The 23,515-nt window shown below is 45.3% G+C and overlaps 1 protein-coding gene and 1 pseudogene across 1 annotated transcript; one reads left to right on the top strand and one right to left on the bottom strand.

The window, feature by feature from the left end:
* Positions 1–734: 734 nt before the first annotated feature.
* On the bottom strand, positions 735–18,789 carry LOC130880343 (interferon-induced transmembrane protein 2-like). Its single transcript, XM_057779330.1, has 3 exons — positions 18,713–18,789; positions 1,621–1,949; positions 735–1,083 (listed from the first exon to the last, which is right to left on the bottom strand). The coding sequence occupies exons 2-3, from the start codon at positions 1,759–1,761 to the stop codon at positions 943–945; spliced, it is 282 nt and encodes a 93-aa protein (XP_057635313.1). The 5' UTR covers positions 1,762–1,949; positions 18,713–18,789; the 3' UTR covers positions 735–942.
* On the top strand, positions 2,586–19,690 carry LOC130879883 (NEDD4-binding protein 1-like; annotated as a pseudogene).
* Positions 19,691–23,515: the final 3,825 nt, after the last annotated feature.

Genomic DNA, 23,515 nt, shown 5'->3' with positions numbered 1-23,515 from the left:
TTTTTTTTTTCTTTTTCTTTCTGTTTTTTAATTTTGATTTTTCGAGACAGGGTTTTTCTCTGTAGCTTTGGAGCCTGTCCTGGAACTTGCTCTGTAGACAAGGCCGGCCTCGAACTCACAGAGATCCTCCTGCCTCTGCAGTAGGCAACCCTCTTAAGAGAAAAGGCCACTGCATATACTCCCTGTTACAATTGCCTACTAATCGGTAGCTGACAAGTTTATTTGCCCCTTATGGTTTTACTCAAGGGATGCATCAGGGCCCTGAGAAATCGCCTTTGTAGCCTCGTTTACTGCCTGAAGTTTGTTGTTGAATGCGTATATAAGCTGTGTGAACAGAGAGAATGGGAGCAGAGAAAGAGAGCTGGAAACAAAGACAGCATGACCCTCAGATGGGACGTGTACATCTCTTTTCTTTAGATAGGTAGGACATTCTTTTAAGTCCTCACTGCTTTAAGGCATTCTGGCTGCAACCCTGGTGCCGTGTGGAGTTCTGGGGGGGGGGGGGGGGGGTACGTTACTGCCTGCCTGTGCCTGCTAAGTAAAAGAGGACCCTAAGCAGGATGCTGGTCAACTGTTGCCTCCAGCAAGAGGCCAGAAACCTTCCTGGCTGTGAAGGCCCTGCACTCTGCCCCTACAGCTCCTCTTAGATAGGAAGGAAGCCAGGAAAACCCTGAGTAAGCTCAGGACAGGACTGGTCGGGGGACAGAGAGTTACAGCACAATTGCCACCCCGCACACTTTATTGACTCCAATGGGAGCTGATGTGTTAGGTTAACAATCCCACGAGGAATCCAGTGACAGGTCGGGGCCAGGATAAGTGGCGGCTGGGAAGGGCGGAGGACATGCATGCATTCCCCGAGGAAACAGCGCAGGGGGGTTTAATCCACCGACTCTGTATACGAAGAGCACATACTTCGTGGAGTGCCATCCTCGCAGCGATCGTCTATCTTCTTTGGGTGGATATAATGATAATTACGATGAACGTGATGATGGAGACGACCACGGCACCAATGTTCAGTCGCTTGGCAGTTGTGGCGTAGGCCTGGGCCCCAATCACGTCGCCCGCCATCTTCCTGTCCCTGGACTGGAGGAGACCAGATGATCAGTGTGGACTTGGAGCAAGTTATCTGAGAGCCAGGCGCTCTGCCTCAGTTCCCCACTGTCCTTCCTACCCACTACCATCTCCTCCCTCAGCACAAGGACCCTCTCCCTCTCATACACTCAGACTGTCCCGCAGAGCCCAGCACTGTCTGCTTGTCCCGCCTGTCCCACCGTCAGGTACTGTTTTCTGTAAGCCCTGCTTTCACACAGACTGGTGCCCCAGGCTGCAGGGTGAAGGGGCATTCCAGACGCTAAGCAGTCAGGAGAAGTCCTCGAGAGTGGAGACAGTCTCACCCAGAATCCCTAGGCAGCCTTACCCTTTGCCTACCTAGGAGAGTCTCCAAGACACATAAAATTCACTTGCACTATATGCTGTCTACACAGTCTACACACACAAACATAGCTACAAACAGGACACCAAACACAAGGCTGTACATATCCAAGGTGTTCTCTGGGCAGGAAGAGCCTCAGTCCCATATGCACCTTTTTGCCCCATTACTCCCATGGCGAGGACACTCACCTTCACAGAGAAGACATAGGCAAGGAAACCCAGGCAACAGCTGTTCATGAACACAGTGTTAAATGTGGACCAGGTCACATAATCCTTTGGGACATCGCTGCTGCTGATGTTGACCACGGTGGACCTGGAGTTGGACTCCATGTCTTGTGTTTAAAGGACGCTCTTGTTTGAAGGAAGTTAGAAGTTCCTGTAGATAGTGGAGTCCTGGGTGCTTATATATAACCATTTGTGGAGCGAGGTCCGGATGCTGCGGGTGGGCTCAACAGCCTCTTTAAAGTTCTGCTTTCTCTGATATTTCTGCTCCTGTTTTCTGTAAACCAATGAGCTACCTGGAAGTGGGATGTGGAAACAGATTATGTAGTGGTACGCTAGGATAGGGTTCTAGAAAGGAAAGGGTCAGGAAAAGGAACCTCTTGTACTAGAACCTGAGTCAGGACTTGGCTCTCCACCCCCCTGCTTAGAATAAAAGTACTGATGCTTTCTGCAGCCATTTTCCTAGCCAGGACACTGCAGCCCTCTACTGTGCCTTCCCCAGCGCCCCAAAGCTAGTCTCCACTGGAGGAGCCTTCTCTGCAGAAATCCATGCCCTTTTACTGGCTGACATGCTTTGGACCAGGGCTGGAGAGAGCTACAGATCGTTGTCATCCTTCTTGTCCAGAGCCAAAGGGCAATGTGGTGCCTCTCAGGCCAAGGCTCTGCTCACAGGCTGAAGAGGAGCCAGGCGGGGAGACTAGAAGTTTATTCCAGGCACATGGCATCCTCACAGTGCTAGACTAACATATTTGTGCGATCTCACCCTTCCTTCTCATCTTTTATCATTTTATTAGAAGACTTGGAGTTCGGGGGCGAGCTGGGTGGGTCTGGACCGCACCCAGAGGAGCCATAGGAGGTGCAATGTGAAGTTGGCCAAGGCCTTCCTGAAATTGCAGTCTTTTCTTCTTGCCTCAGCACATCCTCACGGAAAGATGGGGAAATCGGAGCAGGGGGAGGTAAGCGGATGCTTGCATGTGATGGATGTGCTGCTAGGTTTCTCCTAAATAGCAGAAACCAAGATCCTGGAATGGTCCCTGCCCCTGGGTCTGGGCCCTCTTCACACTGCAGGGGCTAGGCTACTGCTCCTTCTGCTGTGTCCTTAGGAACCCCTGAACCAGTCATCCATGGCAAGGCAAGGCCTCCAGGGACCCCCTTGTCCCATCAGCCTGGACTTCTGGGTCCCTTGAAGCTACTGTCCTGGCTCTTCTCCAAGTAGTCTTTGTGACCACGAGCCTTTCGAATGCGGTGCAGCTCACCCAGTGCAGGAAACATAGAGCATGCACTGGATTTTGGTTTGTTTTGGTTTGGTTTGGTTTGGTTTGGTTTGGTTTGGTTTTTCGAGACAGGGTTTCTCTGTAGCTTCGGTGCCTGTCCTGGAACTAGCTCTTGTAGACCAGGCTGGCCTCGAACTCACAGAGATAAGCCTGCCTCTGCCTCCCCAGTGCTGGGTTTAAAGGCGTGAACCATCTCCGCCGAGCTCACAAACTGGATATTTGAAGAGTTGGTGTTCTAGTTTCAGTTCTGGTGCTATGACAGATATCCTGACAGAAAGCCACTTAGAGAAAAAAAATGTTTATTTTCTTACAATTCCCAAGTTTCCAGCATCGTTTCAGAAATGTAAAGGCAGGAACTCAAAAGCAGCTAGTTCACGTCGCATCAGCCCTCAGAAGCAGAGAGAGAACTGCATCCTTGCTGGCTTACCTACCTGCTTGCTCTCTGCCAGCTTTCTCCTCTCTTGTGCTCTCCAGACACCCCTGCCTAGGGAATGGTGCTCTCCACAGTGGACCAGATCTTCCCACATCAGTTAACAAACTAGACAGACCCTCATAGACAGGCCCACAGGCCAACCTGATCTAGAGAATTCCTCACTAGGAATTTCTTCCCAGATGACTCTAGGTTGTGTCAAATTGACAATCAAAACTAATAACACAGGGTGGAGAGATGGCTCAGTGGTTAAGAGCACCGACTGCTCTTCTAGAGGACCTGAGTTCAAATCCCATTACCCGTGTGGTGGCTCACAACTGTCTGTAATTCCAGTTCCAGGGGACCTGACACCCATGGCAAAACACCAATGCAATAAAATAAATAAATTAAAAAACACAAAACTAAAGCTATCATTATTTCATGAGGGGGAAAGATAATTTTTAAACAAAGTTTAGCACATATATTTCATCATTAATTTTTAAAAGATTATTTTGTCCAAGGTCAGCCTGGTCTACAGAGTGAGTTCCAGGACAAGCTCCAAAACTACAGAGAAACCCTGTCTCGGAAAAAAAAAAAAAAAAAGAAAGAATTTATTTTCGTAATTTTGAATTGTGTGTGTCTTTGGGAGTAAATGAACATGAGTGCAGATGCCTGAGACACCCTGGACCGGAAGTCATACGTCGTTGTGAGCGGCCTAACATGGGTGCTAGAAACCTAAAACTTATTGGTGACCAAAATATTTTGAATTGTGTGGTCATTTCCTTGAGACCTCAGGCCCACTCCTAATACTTTCGTCTTCGGACAGTGCAGCTAGGCATAAGTGGACGTGCCCATGAGCTGTGGGGCTTCTGGGTAAGAGCTCTGACTTAGCAGGACCAACTGCCACATTCCTGTTCATGGCAGCTCATGCTTCGGAGTGGGCTTCTCAACATGGCACTGCCCAAGGGAATCGTGCAGACTCCCCTCGGGCCCAGTCCTGCATGGAACGCAGGCATTGCATCCTCAGCTTGGACTGAAAGAGACCAAGCAATGTGGAGCCGGACAGCAAACGCATGCAGGGTCCACTTCTTGCAGGGGCTTCATGCTCCGGCCACACAGGTTGGGGAAAGTTTCAGGTAGTGGGAAAACAGGAACAAAAGGAATCCCACCATCCCTTCCATCCTAACCAGTGATCCTAACCGGCTGCACAGACCCTGGGGCATGCAGTGGATGGGAGAATATAACCGTAGTAGGGCTGCCGCAGCCAGCCTGCCACCGTGCAGGAGCTCCTAACTGGGGGCTGGACAGCAGGGCCCCAGAAAGAGATGAGGGGCACCCTCATCCACTGAATCCTGAAGATCACTTGGACCCAGCTTTGTGAATAGGCACTCAAGAGAGTGAGACACCGGGGGCCTGAGGAGTCCAAGGACAAGGAAACGGCACAGAGGAGAGGCAGTGAGGGCAGAGACACCGTGACTGTTGCCATGTGACTCTGAGATCAAACAGGGTTCCGTAAAGCTGATGGCGTGTATGAACTAGTTCTGTCTCCTGAATACCAACGCAGGCTCTAACGGCTAGAGTCCCAGCCTGCCTCTGCCTGGCTACCGTTGCTACAAGAGAGTCTCTGAGACTGGGTATGTTATATAATAAAGAACTGAGGTTCGTTTGGACTAGAAGTCCCCAGGCTGACCAGTTTCCCAGTGATAACCCCTTTGTGAGGATGGATCCCTCCCTCACCATGAGAACTCCCCAAGGCCCAGTAGAGTGGGATGCTGAATACAGAATTGCCATCTCATGAAAGCATTCCTAAGAACACTAAGGGCTAGAAGTGTCTTGGGTAAACTGGCCTCTGAACCAGCCATAAATTCCTATACAGTGTGTGCCTGACCTGAAGGTCATGAGAATGCCTGGTCACTGAGCCAACCTCTGTGCTGCTGTAACTGCTTGCTTACTGCAGACGCCCACGGCTACTTTTCTGTATACACAATTGCAGGTTTGCCTTTAAAACTCAAACAAACTGGAGGTCAAGGCTGCTTCCTGCTACACTGCCTAGGATAGCCCAGCCGGCAGTAAAAAAGACTGTCTACGACTTATTCGAGCATTTCAGGAGTTTTTCTCTTTAGATACCCCACCAGCATCCCTGATGACCAACCTCAACATGAACTCGGGTGAAGATCAGCCACACCCAAGCTACTACTTTATCTCTGTGTCTCCAGGGGCCAAAAAGGACTGAGAAAACTTTGTAGATCTCACAGTCACCAAGGACGCCCTGGGAACAGGGAAGAGAGAGTATGGCGTCCCATACACACCCGAGTCTTGTCTAGAAATATCCAGCCCCATGGTCAGGACCTCCCCTCCCCTTCCCAGGTGCTCCTCATCTGAACTATCATGGGGGCCAAGAGTCTGGCCCCCTCAAATCAGTCTTGAGAGTCCTGCTTGAGAGGCAGTATGCTGATAGCAAACAGGTAGATATAGTATGTACTCTGAAAGCATCATGACAGAAATAGACAGGCATATTTGCGTCTTTCTACAATGTCAGAATATACTGATTGGTAATAAATTGACAAACTTGGGGCTGGAGAGATGGCTCAGTGGTCAAGAGCACTGCCTGCCCTTCCAAAGGTCCTGAGTTCAGTTCCCAGCAACCACATGGTGGCTCACAACCATCTGTAATGAGATCTGGTACCCTCTTCTAGCCTGAAGGCATGCATGCAGACAGAATACTGAGAATACTGTATACATAATAAATAAATAGATTTTAAAAATAAATAAATAAATTGACAAACTATTAGTTTTTTTTTGCAGTCATTTGCCAAATGAATCTGATTTCCTTCTTTCTGTCTCATGTGTATCTCTGCCTGCCCTGAGTGTGTGTGTGTGTGGTGTTTATGTGTAGGTGTTTTGTGTGTGTGTCTCTCTCTCTCCTCTCTCTGTTCTCTCTCTCCCTCCTTCCTCTTTCTAGACATGGTTCTCACTGTATAATCCTGGCTAGTCTGGAATTATTTATGTACACCAGGCTAGCCTCAAACACACAGAGATCTGTCTGCCTCTGCTTCCCAAGTTTGGAGATTGAAAGTATGCACCACCACGCTTGGCTCTTGATAACCGGCTGTTGGCAAAGTTTGTTTGTTTGTTTCCTTGGTTTTTTTTTTTTTCAAAATAGGGTTTCTCCACATATCCCTGGCTGTCCTGGAACTCACTTTGTAGACCAGGTTAGCTTTGAACTCACAGAGATTCGCCTGCCTCTGTCTCCTGAGTGCTGGAATTAAAGGCGTGTGCCACCACCACTCAGCCACAGACCAACTTTTCAGTTCCAATCCTTATTCCTAATATTAACTCTTGGGCCACACATTACAGTTCACATATTCTTAGTATCTACTACTCTAGAGAATGGCCAGAAGGGGTTAGAGAGGCCAGCAGATTTGGGGGAAATTCTATGAGATTGAAGCAGGAAGCTGATAGGGTATGAAGAGGGTCTCTACCTCTGCGGGTTGCAGAGACACACACTGAACTCCCATTGGAAGTTGGCTGGAAAAACCACTACCAAGACATTGAGACAAGCCCCCTGCTCACAGGTTTGAACTGAGTCTTAGGATCAAGTCAAGCTACAGAAGCAAGGTGCAAAACCACATCCAGACAGACAGACGACCGGCAGGATCAACAGAGGGCACTTCAAGTAGGGTCCACCAGCACAGAGAGTGGGGGCTGCAAAGCTGAGCCCCCGGAATAGTTAGTCCTCTGTAGGTTCCTCAGTGATGAGTGGTCAGATTACTGGTAGGACCACCGCCCGGCCTTTAATCCCAGCACTCGGGAGACAGAGGCAGGCAGATCTCTGTGAGTTTGAGGTCAGCCTGGTTTACAAGAGCTAGTTCCAGGACAGGCTCCAAAGCTACAGAAAAACCCTGCCCCCCCACCCCCAAAAAAGCTACTAGCTTCCCTCCCATAAATCCCCTCCTTGTGCTCTGAGGCTGCTAGCAGAATAAGAATATGTATCTTTTTTTTTTTTTGGAATCTGCTGCGATTTTACTGAATTCATGTTTTCACTAGAATATGTATCTTTTGACTTGGAACACTTTCAATACCAGCCTTGACAAAAGCTCAGCATTATTTGCCCTGCCTCCGGTGGGTTGCCAGTTCCTGGACTGGAAAACTGGGACTGTGTGGCCTAAGCTTTCATCCACCCTAGTATTTGACTAGAAACACCCAGGATGTGTTGTGGGAGCGCTTCACAGCCTGGGCCCTTGGCTGCCAGTGAACAAGCCAGTTCTTGATTATTAAGTCAGCATTTGCGTTTGTCTATCTGTTTTGTCTCTTCCAGATTCTGTTTGAACCCAAGGTGTGCAGTGGCCTCCAGAGAAAAGCAAAGGTTCTGAACTGCGCCAACCCTGGTGTCTGTGGAATGTTGAGCAGGTGCGGTCCCCTGCCCCATTAGTAAATTCACTACTGACCTCAAAAAAAAAAAAAAAAAAAAAAAAAAAGCTGAGTTCCAGGCTAGCCATAAATAAGTAAATAAAATAAATAAATAAAATAGTTTAAGCTTGTGACTATACAGGGTCACAGATAATTGAGAAATACATTTTAGTTACGTATTTAACAAAAATCATAACAAATATCAAGAACAGATAAAGAATTCAAAGGCAGATGAAGTCACATTTTTGTAACCAGGAACCTACAGCATGTACACACAGAACACACAGGAGCATCCTGATAAAACTTGAAATCTTCCTTTCCTAGGCCAGTAACTTAAAACAGAAAAACTCCTTCAGTCCCTGAGACCAGAGCAAACTTTTGTCATTGTAGCAGGACGATTAAAGTCTGATATCTGTTTACTTTCTTTTTTTAATTTATTTGACTTTATTTTATGTGTATTGGTATGAAGCTGCCAGATCCCCTGGAACTGGAGTTACAGAGAGTTGTGAGCTGCCATGTGGGCACTGGGACTTGAACCCAGCTCCTCTGGGAGAGCAGCCAGAGCTCTTCACCATTTAACCATCTCTCCAGCCCCCTCTGTTTACTTTCATATTAGCTTTCCTTTTGGTTGGGCATTGTGCTTTACTTCATAGTTCTAGCACTTGGGACACTGAGACTAAGATTCTGCTGATAGTTCGAGACCAGCCTGGTTCTAATGTGAGCTCTATTTCAAAAACAAACAAACAGCAACCAAACTCATTTTGGCAACCTTATCTAAAATTCCCTTTCAGCCAATTGATGGCAGCGGCCCCCTCTCCCTTTCTAGCTTCCCATTTTCTTTGTTTCTTTATTCGTTTCTGCTGAAAAAAAAATAAAACTTAACCCAAAACTATAGAAAATAGCTCCTGTAGGGGCTGGAGAGATGGCTCAGCGGTTGAGAGCATTGCCTGCTCTTTCAAAGGTCCTGAGTTCAATTCCCAGCAACCACATGGTGGCTCACAACCATCTGTGGTGAGGTCTGGTGCCTTCTTCTGAACTGCAGGCATACACGCAGACAGACTATTGTATACATAATAAATAAATATTTTTTTAAAAAAAAAGGAAAGAAAAAAAAGAAAATAACTCCTGTAACTGGGAGCCTGGTCCTGGTCTCTCATCACAGCTCTCCTAAGAGATGAACAGCTTCTCTACCTATTCTGCCATAGGTAGTGACTCTCTTATTTCAGGATTGTTGGTTAGCAGCCAGCACTCAGATCGCTCAGCCCCTAGTCACCTGTTCTCCAGAGAATAGCGGGAAGAAAGCCATTAAGAGCTGTTTACCGTGTATAGCACACTTCACATCGACACAGCAGAAAACTGCTGTTTCACAATTTCTGTGAACCATGCCATTTCCTAACTTCTGGTAACCTTGCTTTTTCCACACACAAGATTTACTGTGGGTCGAGTCATGTTTGCTAAACAAACCCGAAATGGTATAGCTTTGCCACATGAAGAAACCTCATGTACACAGGTTTCTAAATCATATCTGCTTTTTAAGAGGCCTGGATACTTAGTAACCACGCATCATTTCATTTAACTTGGCAAGAACCTATGGGCACAAATTACCAAGGAGATTGCTGGGGCGATTTTCCTTTAGGCTTTACAGGAGGCAGGGGGAAAAGGATCCACCAAGAGACAAGAAGGAAACTCAGCTCAGCCCCATTTTGTTGTAACCGGTGCTGGAACAGGACTTCTAGAGTCTGGCCCAGGTCATTTTGCTTCAGTCATATTTAAGCACAGCACAATTTGGGGAAAAGTATTCAGATAACAATGAACTCAGTCCCAAGTGCACACTTTAAGACATGTTTACCTTGAGAGTCCTTACAAAGTGTAACTGGCTTCTTTTATAAGAAGGAGTACTGTGGACTCAGAGATTGTGCCCAAGATTTAGGGTCCAGGGAGCTTGACTCAGGTAAACATAACACCTGTGGTGTCAGAATTGCCCTGGCCCTAAGATAACATAGAAGTCACTTAGGCTGTTGAAAAACGCAAGAGACCTCACTCATAGGAGTGGGTTTGTGGGGCTGGAGAGATGACAGATGACCCTGGACTCAGTTCCCAGCACCTAAATGGCAGCTCACAACTGTGTGTCTATAAAACCCAACACCCATATCAAAACACCAATGCATATTAAATAAAAATAAATTAATTTAAAAAAAAGAGTGGGGTTATGGTTGAAAAGCGAGGCTCAAAATTTAGGGGAAAAGGTCTTGAATAAGTAAAAACAAATTCTGGGAGGTAAGGCAGAGCTTCTCATCAGACACTAAAGGATCATCAGGCTGTAAAATGGCATAATTCCTAACGTTCCAGGAAGAGCAGCTTCGCACCTCATTCCGTTGAAGAGGTGAACTGTGTGTTAAATTTCCTGGCATCTCCGGTGCTTATCTGTGTGCACAAGGCTCTTTGTTCTAGAGATCAGGAAGGTGTTCTGAAGTCAACAGCAACAAACAAGATTTGCTGTCTTGAGGTCGTTTTTCTTGTTAGTGATTTCTGTTACAGATAAAGTGCATTTGTCCACTGAACGCCAGGATTACACACTGTCTACACAGTACTCAAGGCTAACGACTCCACACACACGTTTTCATCAAAGCAGCGAGCTTCAAGTGCTTCTGGTTCCTGGCGGCCTGAAGACATTGACTCACTTTTCTTACCTATATCTGAGAGTTTTAGGAATATTTATTTAAACACTTACTTTTCTTTAAATCTATTTTTTTTGTCTTTTGGTTTTTTTCTTTGTTTTGTTTCTCTGTGTAGCCCTGACTGTCCTGGAACTCCCTTTGTAGACCAGGCTGGCCTCGAACTCATAAGGACCCACTTGCCTCTCACTTCTGAGTGCTAGGATTAAAGGCGTATAGCACCACTGGCTGACTTCTTTAAACCTATTAAGTGGAGCTCTTTTACTTTTTTCCCTGTAAATATATAACCTAAAACTGAAATTTTGCCTCAGTTATAGTACTGCTGACCACTAAGCAATGTTGTTTATAGACAGGATAAAGAGGACATGGATTATAATGTCATAAAGATATAGCAGAGAAATATACCCTGATAGCAGGTAAGACCTGACTCTGATGACTTCGGTCAATAATTTCATCAACTAATTAAATTTATGAGAACTGAGATGATGCTTACACTCAACATGTAATGATTTACTTTCTAGTCAGTCAACATTGTCAAGAGACACAACCCAGCACTGCTGTGAGCAGGTGAGGTGTTCCCTTCCCCTGAGGGGCCACCTCTTAGACCCAGCCAGCTCCTTCACCGGATAGGTAACCCTTTTGTTTGTCTGTTTGCTTTTTCATTAGCCCACAATGAATGCACATTCATCCCAGCCTGAGTGTCTGTAACATGAATGTTTGCAAGCGTTAGAAAATGTAGAAACAAAAGTTAAAATTCAAAAATGGAAAACAAAAATAGTTTTTAATAATTAGTTTTGTCAATGCCAACCAGAGAAAGAAAAATGCGACAGGGGTGGAGTGGAGCGTCTCTCACCTGCAACTTCAGCACTACGAGGCTATGACAGGAAGTCTCCCATGAGGATGAAACCCACGTGGGCCATGAGTTGCCAGCAAGTATGGGCTAGAGTATAAAACCCTGGAAAGGGGGGCTGGAGAGATGGCTCAGAGGTTAAGAGCATTGCCTGTTCTTCCAAAGGTCCTGAGTTCAATTCCCAGCAACCACATGGTGGCTCACAACCATCTGTAATGAGGTCTGGTGCCCTCTTCTGGCCTTCAGACATACACACAGACAGAATATTGTATACACAATAAATAAATAAATATTTAAAAAAAAAAAAAGACCCTGGAAAGGGGTGGGGCCATAGATGAAGGAATACTAGCCCACTGGAGCAGGTGGCTCTGCCAGGCTTTGCCTTTCTCTCAATTCTCTCTGTCTTGCTAAAAACCGTTAGATTACATTCCTGTAGCTAGTCACCAAGGACTGTTCCCTTGTTTGGCCACTTCCTTCTCCTGAGGCTGACTACCAAGGTCCAGTTATCAAAGTATTAAAGTCCAGCAATTAAAAACCCTCTCTGGCTTGTTATGGTTTAAGTAAAATGCTGCAGGTCCCCGAGTGGTGGCAGTGGGCAGCAAGCCATGAGACCACGCCCCAAGCAGGGGTAGGCAGCGGGCAACGGATCCCCAGAGCAGCCAGTCCCAAGCAGGGGACAGTGTATCTCCCTAAATGGCTGCTGGGGGCTATGAGGGGTAGCGAGTCCCAGGCAGGGAGGTGTGTGGTGGGTGAGAGACCTTGACAGGGCAACCAATCCCACCAGGAGAGACAGACAGATGGGCATGGCACAAGACCACGTCCGCAGGTTTTCAAAGGTGGTTGGTCCCAGGCAGGGACCACGCGGCTGGCGAGATAGGCATGACATGCAGAGTGAAGGAAGTTGGATATTTATTTAGTGGGTTATGGAAAGGAAGGGGAGAAGGGGGAAGAACAGAGAGAGAGGGAGAGAGAGAGAGAGAGAGAGAGAGAGAGAGAGAGAGAGAGAGAGAGAGAGAAACAGAGAGAGGAGACTGGGCTGCTAGCAGAAAGGAAGATCTGCCTGCTTTAGTGGACAGGGTGGGGGAGTGGGCGGGGCTTGTCTCTTAAAGGGACAGGACAGACCATTACATGACTCACCTAATTAACACGTCCAATTAAAATCAAACACCTCATCCTAACATGGGTTTCTCCTTTACCTTTATAAACCTCCATTTGCCTGCAGGCCACGTCTGCCTCCTCTCTATCCAGAGGTAGTCCTTTGTCCCTTTGGGACAAATACCCCTCTCCTCTGTCCCCTTCTTTGTCATTCCCTAGCTCCTTTATCACTGCATCTGGGCCATTCTAACACAGACCTTTGTAGCGGTTTTGTTTGTGTTTTAACAAATAACCCTTGCCTGAAGATCAGAGTACAGAGCTAAGCCACTAGAGACCAGACAATGGTGGCACAAACCTTTAATCCCAGGACTGGAAGACAGAGGCAGACAGATCTCTGTGAATTCAGTCTCAAAGAGAAATCGAGTCAGGCGGTGGTGGCTCACACCTTCAATCCCAGCACCAGGGAGGTGGCTATGGGAAGCAATGTGGCTGGGCAGAGAGAGGAACATAAGGCAGGAGGAGACGGGAGCTCAGTGCAGTCTGGACAATCAATCCGAGCATTCAGTCTGAGGTTTCAGAGACGGCAGCATGATTCATAGAGATAGGATCACCCCCTCGGTCTGAACATTGATAGCGGTAAGAACTCTAGTGGTTGCTGCTCTGCTTCTCTGATCCTTCAGTTTTCACCCCCTAATATCTGGCTCTGGGTTTTTATTTTTAATACCAATTAAAATTCGTGCTACAGACCTTCCCCTCTTCTCCTCTTAAATATTACACCTGCAAAGTCATTTGCTGCTGTTTTTCTGCCTGGGTCAGAAAGCAGCCACTTTAACTTCCCTTCCCACTTATAATAAAGGATCTTTCTGTGAAAGCAGGTGTTTGGGTATGGTTTGTGTCTAATCCTGCAGTGAGGAAGTCCCCTTCAACAGGGACATAAACACTTAGAAGCAGATCTAATAATTTGCATCATAAAATCGTACTCACAAGCCAGATGATAAGGGATATCCCTTTGATATATAAATTTTGGGTAGATACCTCCCTACAAAAGAAAGGGAGAAAAAAAAGACCATTTGGAAGTTGAGCAGATGTAAAATCTTAGCTTTATGGCAAATATTATTAAACTTAAATTATTTACAAGATCGGAAGCAAACCAGCCCATTCATTACAAACTAGTGCATTTTGTATTGAGGAATGTACCTGACTCCATGTTGAAGGCAGGAGCAATTATACTGGGTTTTGTTTGTTTGTTTTGTTTTGTTTTTTTCAAGACAGGATTTCTTTGTGTAGCTTTGGAGCCTGTCCTGGAACTTGCCACCTGCCTCTACCTCCCGAGTGCTGGGATTAAAGGTGTGCGCCACCTCCGCCGTCTATACTGTGTTTTTAAAAATAAGTTTCTATTTACTGCAAGAGCTGAGCTGCTCTGTTTCCTGGACCCTGACCTTCCCTAGCCCAGGACCTTGATTTATTTTTGAGAATACCCTGACCCTCCCTTTCCTCCATGACTCTCCTTGATCCCTCCCTAATCACATACTAGGCGACAACATGATGTTTGGAGGTTTTTTTTAGTTGTTTTTTTTTTTTATTTTCTTATTGCCCTATTGTCTGTCTCTATAAAACTACTTATGATTTTACTCCTTAAAACGGATCCAAGGGGTAGAATCCCAGCTGCTCTCTTTAACCCCACTTAGGAAGCAGTTGCTGGCCAGCTCTTGGGTGCAGCCCAATAAAAACATCGTTTGCTTCACTTTTGGCTCCAGTTGTGGTAGTGGCCTTGTTCTCCTCTTTTGGATTGGCAGCATTGTCCTATTTGGCTCATGAAAGGGATGCCCTTAGGTCCTAAAGCAAGAAAACTTTTTAAAATGTAATCTTTTATATTTAAATGTACATCTCAAAGACTGAAGGCTTTAGTAATATAATTTGCCAAAGCAAAACAGATAGGGGCATGTCAAGGCCAAGTTCAAAGGATAGAGAGGAAAACCCCCAAACCAAGGGATGAAGTACAGAGTTTCTGCATGTGTGGTACTCCAGTCTCTCAGGAGCAGCCAGCTGACCTGGGGTCTGTCTCCTCTACCCAAGATGGAATGAGCAGAAATCATAGGTAGGCCTGGAAAATCTCTTTCAGCCCTGGTCCTGGCAGCTTGTATTTCCTTTGGCTTCTGAAGGCAACGCAACAGTCGCTGCAGCGAACCACAAGAGGCCAAAGGTAGCTCCCCCTAGAGCTCACATGCAGACCTGAACTCAGCCCCACAGTGACAGGGGCTCCATCTAAGGCCCAAGGAGTCAGGACTCACCAGTCCTAGGCAGCTGCTGGTCTGAAACCTTCGGTCCTTACAATCTGATGGTTCTCTGGAACTCTCCCAATGACCGTGTTTGGCAGTTTTGTATCTCTGGCTCTTTCTGTCCTTCAGCCTCAGCTCTGATCTCTCTCTCTCTCCTTCCTTCATCCATTCCTCTTTCTGCCCTGCTCAGTCCCCAGGACTTTTCAGCTGCCTGTTATTGTGATTGCCACTGTCACAACTGTTGCTGCGGAGGTAACGGCCGACACCTCTTCTGCCCTTATCCTCACTATCACAACTCCCAGGGCCGCCAATCTTCACATCCAAAGAAGACTTAGCATAGAAGGACTGCACCCAGGTGCAGAGGGCGAGGGTTGGGGGGCTTATAGTGCAGAAAAGAGAACTCTGGGGGTGGGAGATTCCATGTGCAAATCTGTTCCTCACAGTCTCAAAGTGGTAAATATCAGCCAGGGTTGGTATGCTGATCTTATCAGAGGTTTCTGGATCCCAACGTCTTCAAGATGTTCACAGCGCAAGAACTTTCCCAGCAGGAATTTCTCAGCTAACTTAAGGCTTTTGGGTTCTTAGCTCTCTCTCTATTGGGGACAACTGAACCCCTTTATTTGTTCCTTTGCTCAACATAGTCACAACGAATAAACATTTCTCTATTCTCTTCTTAAAGTCTTTTTTATTACCTTTGTGTGTGTATTTGAGAGAGAGAGATGGTTTCTCTAAGAATGAACTTTGAATTGAAACAGTTGTTTTCACGTGTCATCTTGTGCTGTTAGTTTGTGTTTGTGCTGAGTGACCCAGTGGCTGTGTAGAGTCCAAGAATAAGAATACAGAAATGTAGATTCCAGAAATAAGAACGTAGAAATCAAGAAATGCAAAGGTGTACGCCTAGGAGGATGAGAGCAGACTGTCGGCAGCTTTCTCAGCAGTTTAAGGATTAACTATTAACCGTGGGCTACTTTGTTTTACAACCCATAGCTCTGTCTGCAAGGCTGGAGCGGCCCTCTGCAAACCGAGGGTCAGCTCTGCAAACTGAGAGTTAACCCTAAAATAACACCCCAGCCACCAGTGATCAACAACGGATATGAGCTAAGTTAACCTTTAGAGGGTGGGATGTACGTGACTTTTGGGTTACGCATGGTCAGCATTGTGGAGTGCAGAGCTTCGGTTAGCACCATCAGGGAGCGTCAGGGAGAAACAAAAACCTAAAATACAAGCACTAGTCTAATTAAAAACCCTGTTACTGGAAATTGCAGAGAAGGGCAATTTGTATCTAAGTTTTACCTAAAGATTGTAAAAATTCCTTTGCTCATACCTAATGCTTGTTGCTTCTTGCTTTACAAAGGGAGCGTTTGAAAACCATCTTTTGGATGTCCTCTGGATTTCCTTAGTGTCTGATATACAACCCTTTTAATTTCTGATTGTGTTAATGTGGATATTCTCTCTCTGCTCATGAGTTAATTTAGATAAGGGTTTGCCTGCCTTGTTGATCATCTTAAAGAACCAAATCTTTGTTTCATTGGCTGTATTTTCTCTTTGTTTCTAGTTTGTTGATTCCAGACTTGAATTTGATTATTTTTTGCCATCTACTCCTTTTGAATGTGATTTCTTCCTTTTGTTCTAGAGCTTTCAGCTATTCTTTCAAATTGTTAGTATGAGATCTCTCCAGCTCTTTGATGAAGACGCTTAGTGCTGTGAACTTGTAAACTCTTAGAACCACTTTTAATGTCTCCCATTGTTTGGTTATTCATTTACCTTCAATTTTAGAAAGTCTTCAATTTTTTAATTTTATTTCTGTTTTTACTCATTTTTTCATTCAGTAGAGAGCTGTTCAAGTTCCATGAGTTTGGAAACTTTTTCTTGTTTCTGTTGCCGATATTATCTGTCTGTCTGTCTATCTATCTATCTGTCTATCTATCTGTCTGTCTATCTATCTATCTACCTACCTACCATGATTGTTTATTGGTGGGACAGGGGTATTGATGTTTCCCAAGATCAGTGTGTGAGGGTCAGTATATGATTTAAGCTCGGTAGTGATACTCTTACAAATATGGCTTCCCTTGGGTTTGAGGTATAGATGTTAAGAATTGAAATGTCATCTTGGTGAATTTTTCTTTTGATGACTATGTGGTATCCTTCCCTATCTCTTCTGAGAGTAAAACGATCCCACTGGTCAGCCTTCCAGACCAGATTATGGTAACACACACCTTTAATTCCAGTAACACAATGACACACTCCTTTAATCCCAACCCTAGAGAGGGCTATAAATTGGGAGGAAACATTTCTCCACACACAGCCTCATGCTGAGGTTCCTGGAGGCAGGATCGCCATTTCAGACTGAGGTTGAGGTAAAAGTCAGTGGCGAGCTGGCTGCCTTGCCTTCTGGATCTTCAGCATTGCTCCTCACCCTCTGTCTTCTGTTTCTTCTCCAGATTCCTGTGTTGAGTTTCTGCTTTGGCTTCCCCCGATGGCAGGCTTTAATCTGTAGCTGACATAAGGAAGCCTTTTCTTCCATAAGTTCTTGTAGGTCAGCATTTTATCAGCGCAGCATGGAAGCAGACTAAGATGGTACTATATTCAAAGTATGTATATTTGTGGAATTCAGATGTCAGAGTACCTACTCTTCCATCTGGCCTGTGTAAGGATGGCTTCCTATATTGCTTAAATTATGAAGGGTGTATAGTATTTTATGAAACAGATAAAATTTTAAAAAGTAATCATGACTAGAAGGAGAGAAATGGTAAAAACCTACATTTGGGGTCTAGAAAGAATGGGGATTGAGCGGAGAGGAATGGCAGAGACTGAGAAGACAGTCTACAAAGGCAGACAGTGTGTGTGAATCACTGATACGAGCCTGGGAAGCTGTGCCATCCTGATGCACTTATCCAGCCTTGCCAGCCTTTGCTTTGCACTCCGCTTTTTTCCTGAAGGACACTGCGTTTCCTGTCTAGTGCAGAAACAGTTGCTCATCAACTACCGGACTCCATTTCTAAGTTCTCCCTTTTCTCTTTTTCATTCCTTCTGTGGTCATTTTATACATATGAACAATGTATTTGAGCCTATCAACCTTTCCTCAGACCTCCATCACCTCCCAGACTGCCCCCTCTCATCCTGTGCAAACATCATGTTCTTTTGTGCTTTCCATAACCCACCGAGTATAATCAATGCTGCCAATTCTCTCCTACAATCGTGTCAATAGTGGCGTTGAATACTAGTTCTGGCCAATTGGTTTTATTGACTGACAAGGGTCATTTATGAGCTAAACTGGTTAAGTGTGACGCCCTTCCTGTTCTTTTTCACTTATGCGGGCAAATCACCTTGATACAGGAAGTCAAGCTGGTGCAGACAGAACATTAACAAAATATCAGAGTCTGCATAGAAGAAATGAAGTATATCCTTGCTGTAAAATTCTTTAGTAATATGGCCTATTCCGAAGAGATTGTTGAGAAAGTCATCAGGAAGTACGGGCCTTCTACACAGCCATTATTGCTCCAGGAGGAAATTGAGAAAGAGAACCAAAGGCTCCAAGGACACAGAGCCTGTGCCCCTTGCTCTGTGTGTCCAGTTGCTGCTCAGAGCAGAAGTGCAGGTGTTGGGGGCAGCATAAATGAGCTCACAGGAGATTCCACTCCCAAGAACACAGAGTCACACAGAGCAAAATGTCGAAGAAAAATTTTCCCAGTTATCGTTTAAAGACTCTAAACCACATACCTCAAACGGCAGAGTAAATTCTTTCAGAACAGGGCCAGTGGGACAGAAACATGAAATGTGGGGCTCAAACCAGAAGGACAGTGGCAATGTGGGCCTTGAGAGCGATGGCCTCTCACTGTCTCTTGCCTCGTCCAGTCCTGAAGAAGTCAGCTTCATTTTGAGGGGAGCTACAGGCCACCAGAGAGGTCCAGCTTTTTCCGAAAATGGTTTTCAACAGAAAGCTGAACCCTCGCTTCCCAATAACGTGAAGGCTGCCTGTGAGAAACCTTCTGGCTGCTGTAGCTCCCCTCAGCCTAAGCTGCATCATTCCCAGCTTTCTCCACCCCTGCCACTGCCCCAGCTCTTACCTTCAGATACCGATGCAGGATTGGCAGGGGCCTCTGATCATACCGATTCCATCGTTATGGGGGTTCAGAGATTTAGAGATATGCTGAAAATACCTTACAAGCTGGAATTAAAAAATGCACCCAGCAGAGCAGATTTGAAGCATATTGTTACAGATGGATGTAATGTTGCAATTACCCATGGTCTGAAAAAGTTCTTTAGTTGCCGTGGAATAGCAATTGCCGTTGGATATTTTTGGAAGCTTGGCCACAGAAACATCACTGTGTTTGTGACACAGTGGAGAACAAGGCCCGATCCTAATGTCACAGAACAGCACTTCTTGACCCAGCTCCAGGAGCTTTGATTGTTATTTTTAACTCCTTCCAGGACAGTCTTTGGAGAACAAATTGCTTCTCATGTTGACAGGTTCCTACTACACTTAGAGGACAAGACTGGGGGTGTCATTGTAAGCAATGATAACTTCAGAGAGTTTGTGACTAAGTCAATGTCCTGGAAAGAAATTATTGCCAAAAGATTGCTTCAGTACACATTCGTGGGGGACATATTTGTGGTTTCCGACGACCCTCTGGGAAGAAACGGGCCTCGGCTAGAAGAATTCCTTGGAAAGGAGGGCTTTCTTGGAGACACGGAGTCTCTACTCAGTGCCCTGCCAAATGTGGACACGTTCGCCCGGAGCCACAACACCCAAGTAGCTACCACCAGCCACGAGCCTCCATGTCGGAACCAGGGAGCCTCTTGAGGCCCTCGGCTTCCTCAGCAGCCCCACTTCACATCCCTGACCACTGTATCCCAGCATACAGCAGAACCATCTCATGCCAGCACACAGATCTGCAGAGACCAGCAAGCTGAGAGAGGCCCTGCTGAAGATCTTTCCTGACTCTGAGCAAAATCTGAAGATCGATGAGATCCTGCCAGTTCAGCTATTCCTGAAAGACCTGAACATGCGTTCTGACCTGGTGTTGGACCAAAGGCTGGGCTGAGAGCCCAAGGCTGATGGGGACCAGAGCGAGCTGCCAACTGCGGACAACCATAGTGGGAAGAAACCTTCCAGAGTGAACGGGGCTGCTCAGGATTTCCTAACAAAAGGAAGGGATGTGTTTTGTGTTTACATAAAACTGGAGTTTTAAACCCAGCTTTATTTCTATGTATAAAACTTGCTGCTAATACAGATTTAACCTTTTCTGTAAAAGGAAAGCACATTTTCTGCCTTTTCAGAACTGTGTATCAGCAGTTCCTCTTGAGTGTACTTTCAACTTTATGTTTTTTTAAACTATTTCCTTAGAACTGAAGAAAAATTGACAAGTGAATATGTTTAGCCTTTCTTAATAAGATTAAAAAAATAAAAATTAAAAAAAAAAAAGAAAACCATCTTTTGCAGTAGCTGTACATGTCTATCTCTGGCTGTGGTCTCAGCTAGCTGATAAGCTTTTTGTGTCCCATGGAGATTTATTTTTTTAATTTTTAGTTTTTTCCTGGAAAAAAGTTTGCTTCTAGTTTACTAGCTTTGGTGGTCTGTCCCCATCTTTGCACAACTCCCATAGACCTAACAGCTGCAGCAAATCTTTTTTGTTGTTGGTGTTGTTTTGTTTTTTGGGTTTGTTTTGTTTCTCAAGACAGGGTTTCTCTGTAGCTTTAGAGGCTGTCCTGCCTCTGCATCCCGAGAGCTGGGATTAAATGCATGAGCCTCCACAGGCCCAGTTGCAGCAAAGTCTTATTAGTGATCTGTTTAGATCCCCAGGATTTGAAGAGCTGGTGCTCCCTGTAGCCAGCGTGTGCACACACACACCTGTTTAAAGAGCTGGTGCTTCCTACACCCCCACACACACACCTGCTGGGGTGATTCTAGGTACCAGAGGGTTATTGGAAGTGTCAGAGTACCCAGCTCCACTACTGTACAATGCTGCAGACCTCTGTTGGGATTTTCATGAAGTGGATACTGATGAGCCAGCCTGCCTCCATTTTTGGCTTGAAAGCCATCTTATAGTAAAGAAAACTAGGCTCATTTCTGTTTATGATTAAACTTCTGTTTCTCAAGGATTGGGCTATTCCCACCTATAACCTTAATTACAAATGGTTTTATATTGCCTGTTCCAGGAAACAGCAACCATTTCTTTGTTTCAAAAAGTTGATAAGATCATCTTGCAACTCTGCTTTTGTTTCAAAGACTATTATAAAGACTATTATAATCAGTCGTTGCTATGGCTCCCTTGTTATGCCCACCTTTTTACATCCTGTGTCTGTAACCCAGCTTATTAGCCTGCCCAATCCCCCATTTGGAAAGCCTCTGCCTCTAAGCTATAAAAACCTTATCATCCCCTCCTCTAATGCTGACCTCCTAAATCACAACTTAGGGGGAGGGAGGCAGTCAGAGTACATGAATTAAAAAAACCTCGTTTTAATTAATTTGGCCATAATGATTTGGGTTAGTGGTCTTTCTCCTTAAATCTTTGGGATTAATAGCACATAGCCAAATCTTTCCACTGAATCAAACAAACCCAAGAGAAAATCAAAACACGTCAGTTGTGGTGGTTTGAATGTTACTGGTCACCGTAGGTTCATCTATTTGAATTCTTAGAAGGATTTGGCTTTTCTATGGAGTTTTCTGCTAAGATAAGCTTTATTCAAAATTATATTGAAGATTGACATTTAATAGGCACCAGAGGAGGCAGCTCAGGCTCTAATGGGGAAAAAATGTAATATTTTTTCTTTCATATAATTTCTAAAATTTTTTAGACTTATTTACTTTATGTGTATGAGCTCTCTGTTTTCATGTATGTATATGCACCACAAGCATGCCTGGAGGCAGGAAGAAGGTGATGGATCTCCTGAATCTGGAGTTATAGATGGGTGTGGACCACCATATGGATGCCAAGAATCAAACCCAAGTCCTCTGCAAGAGTTGTATAGTGGTTTAAAAAAAAGTGCCTCCTAGGGCCTGACGGTGGTGGCGCACGCCTTTAATCCCAGCACTCGGGAGGCAGAGACAGGCAGATCTTTGTGAGTTCGAGACCAGCCTGGTCTACAAGAGCTAGTTCCAGGACAGGCTCCATAGTTACAGAGAAACCCTGTCTTGAAAAACCAAAAAAAAAAAAAAAAAAAAAAAAAAAAGAAAGTGCCTCCTAAGGGAGGGGCATATGGGGAGATGTGGTCTTGTTGGAGGAAGTGTGTCACTGTGGAGGCGGGCTTTGAGCTCTCTTATATGCTCAAGCTACATCCAGTGAGACAGACCACTTCCTGTTGCCTGTGAGTCAAGATGTTAGAACTCTTAAGTTCCTTCTCTAGCACCATGTCTGCCCCAAAGAAGTGGGTTCTAACATCAGTGAAGGAAAGCCTCAGCCACAGGACAGATGAACTTTCCAGCAAGAGTGATGGCAAATAAGGAAAAAGCAAAAGCTTCCTTCAATGTTCTTTTATGGAAACTAGCACCAGAAGGGTGTAGGTAAGACTTAGGGTGTGTCTTCCACCTCAAATGATCCAGTCAAGAAAATCCCTCCCAGGTGCTCTCGCCTTGGGTTTTAGTTGCTTCCACCCACAGTCAAGCTGACAACCAAGATTAGCCATCACAGTGGGTGTGGGTGGGGGCAGGGTTAGGAGGAGATGTGTTTTAGTCAATCAGGCTTTAAGATCATTGAGGTCATATTTCTCCATCAACTGGAAATGCCCTTAGAGTCTGTAATTTGTATAAATATAAAATCCATTTGATATTTGAGCCATAAAATAGTCATGGTGTATAATTATTGTTGCTTTGAACCTTTAGCCTTCAATTTTCAGGATGACTGACCCAGTCAGTATCTGTGTAGACACAGGTCTGTAAGGACACATTCATGCATATCTCTGAATCCTCACATGAAACAACGTCCATTAAGTCATAGGATAGAAATTGTGTTAAGTTGCTGGAAACTTTTACTTGGCTGCTTAGATAATACGATAGTAGGTGTGCACATGTCTGTGATTATATGCCACATGTGTGTGGGTACCTTCAGAGAGAGTAAGATCCCCAGAAGCTGGGGACCAAGCTCCAGTCCTCTGGAACAGCAGCAAGTGCTCTTAGCCACTCAGCCAGCTCTTAGCCCCAGAAATATCTTAAGATATAACGATAAACTTAAATTAGAGTACTCCTAATAATGTACAAAAAATCTTTTAATTTTATTATTTTTTATTCTTTTTTTTTAAAATAGGTTTTCTTTTCATTTATTCATCTATTATGTATACAGTATTCTGCCTGCATGTATGCCTGCCCGCCAGAAGAGAGCACCGGATCTCATTACAGATGGTTGTGAGCCACCATGTGGTTTCTGGGAATTGAACTCAGGACCTCTGGAAGAGCAGCCAGTGCTCTTAACCTCTGAGTCATCTCTCCAGCCCTTATTTTTTATTCTTTATATACATTACATCCTCACCATAGTTTCCCCTACTTCCACTCCTCCCAGTTCCCTCCCTTTTCCCCCAGATCCACTTCACTCCTCCACTTCCCTAAAAAGGAAAAAAAAAAAAAAAAAAGAGCAGGTCTTCCAGGGGCAAAACTGAACATGACATAACACATGACAATAAGACTAGGCACAAACCTTCATATCAAGACTGGACAAGGCAACCCAGTAGTAAAGGTTCCCAAGTGCAGGCAGAAGAGTCAGAGGCACCCCCACTCTCACTGTTAGGAGTCCCACAAGGACAGCAAGCCACCACAGCAAGGGGAAAGGGGGACCATGCGGTCCTTCTCTGTGGAGCAGTTTAAATAGCCTGTGGGCGTGGCTTTCTTGGAGGTGGAGTTTGGATTGAGGCCACTCCCAGGGGAGGGGCTTGAAATA

The sequence above is a fragment of the Chionomys nivalis genome, chromosome 8, assembly GCF_950005125.1.
Source record: "Chionomys nivalis chromosome 8, mChiNiv1.1, whole genome shotgun sequence".
NCBI lineage: Eukaryota > Metazoa > Chordata > Mammalia > Rodentia > Cricetidae > Chionomys > Chionomys nivalis.
The sequence above is the reverse complement of the archived record's forward strand: the minus strand, read 5'-3'. Positions and strand labels throughout refer to the sequence as shown.

What these genes read in the sequence shown, in the direction of transcription:
- LOC130880343 (XM_057779330.1), bottom strand. Translation starts at nt 1,761, where the DNA reads ATGGAGTCCAACTCCAGGTCCACCGTGGTCAACATCAGCAGCAGCGAT. An exon ending in CCTATGTCTTCTCTGTGAAG is followed by an intron (nt 1,084 to 1,620) that starts GTGAGTGTCCTC and finishes GGTCTCCTCCAG; the next exon opens with TCCAGGGACAGGAAGATGGC.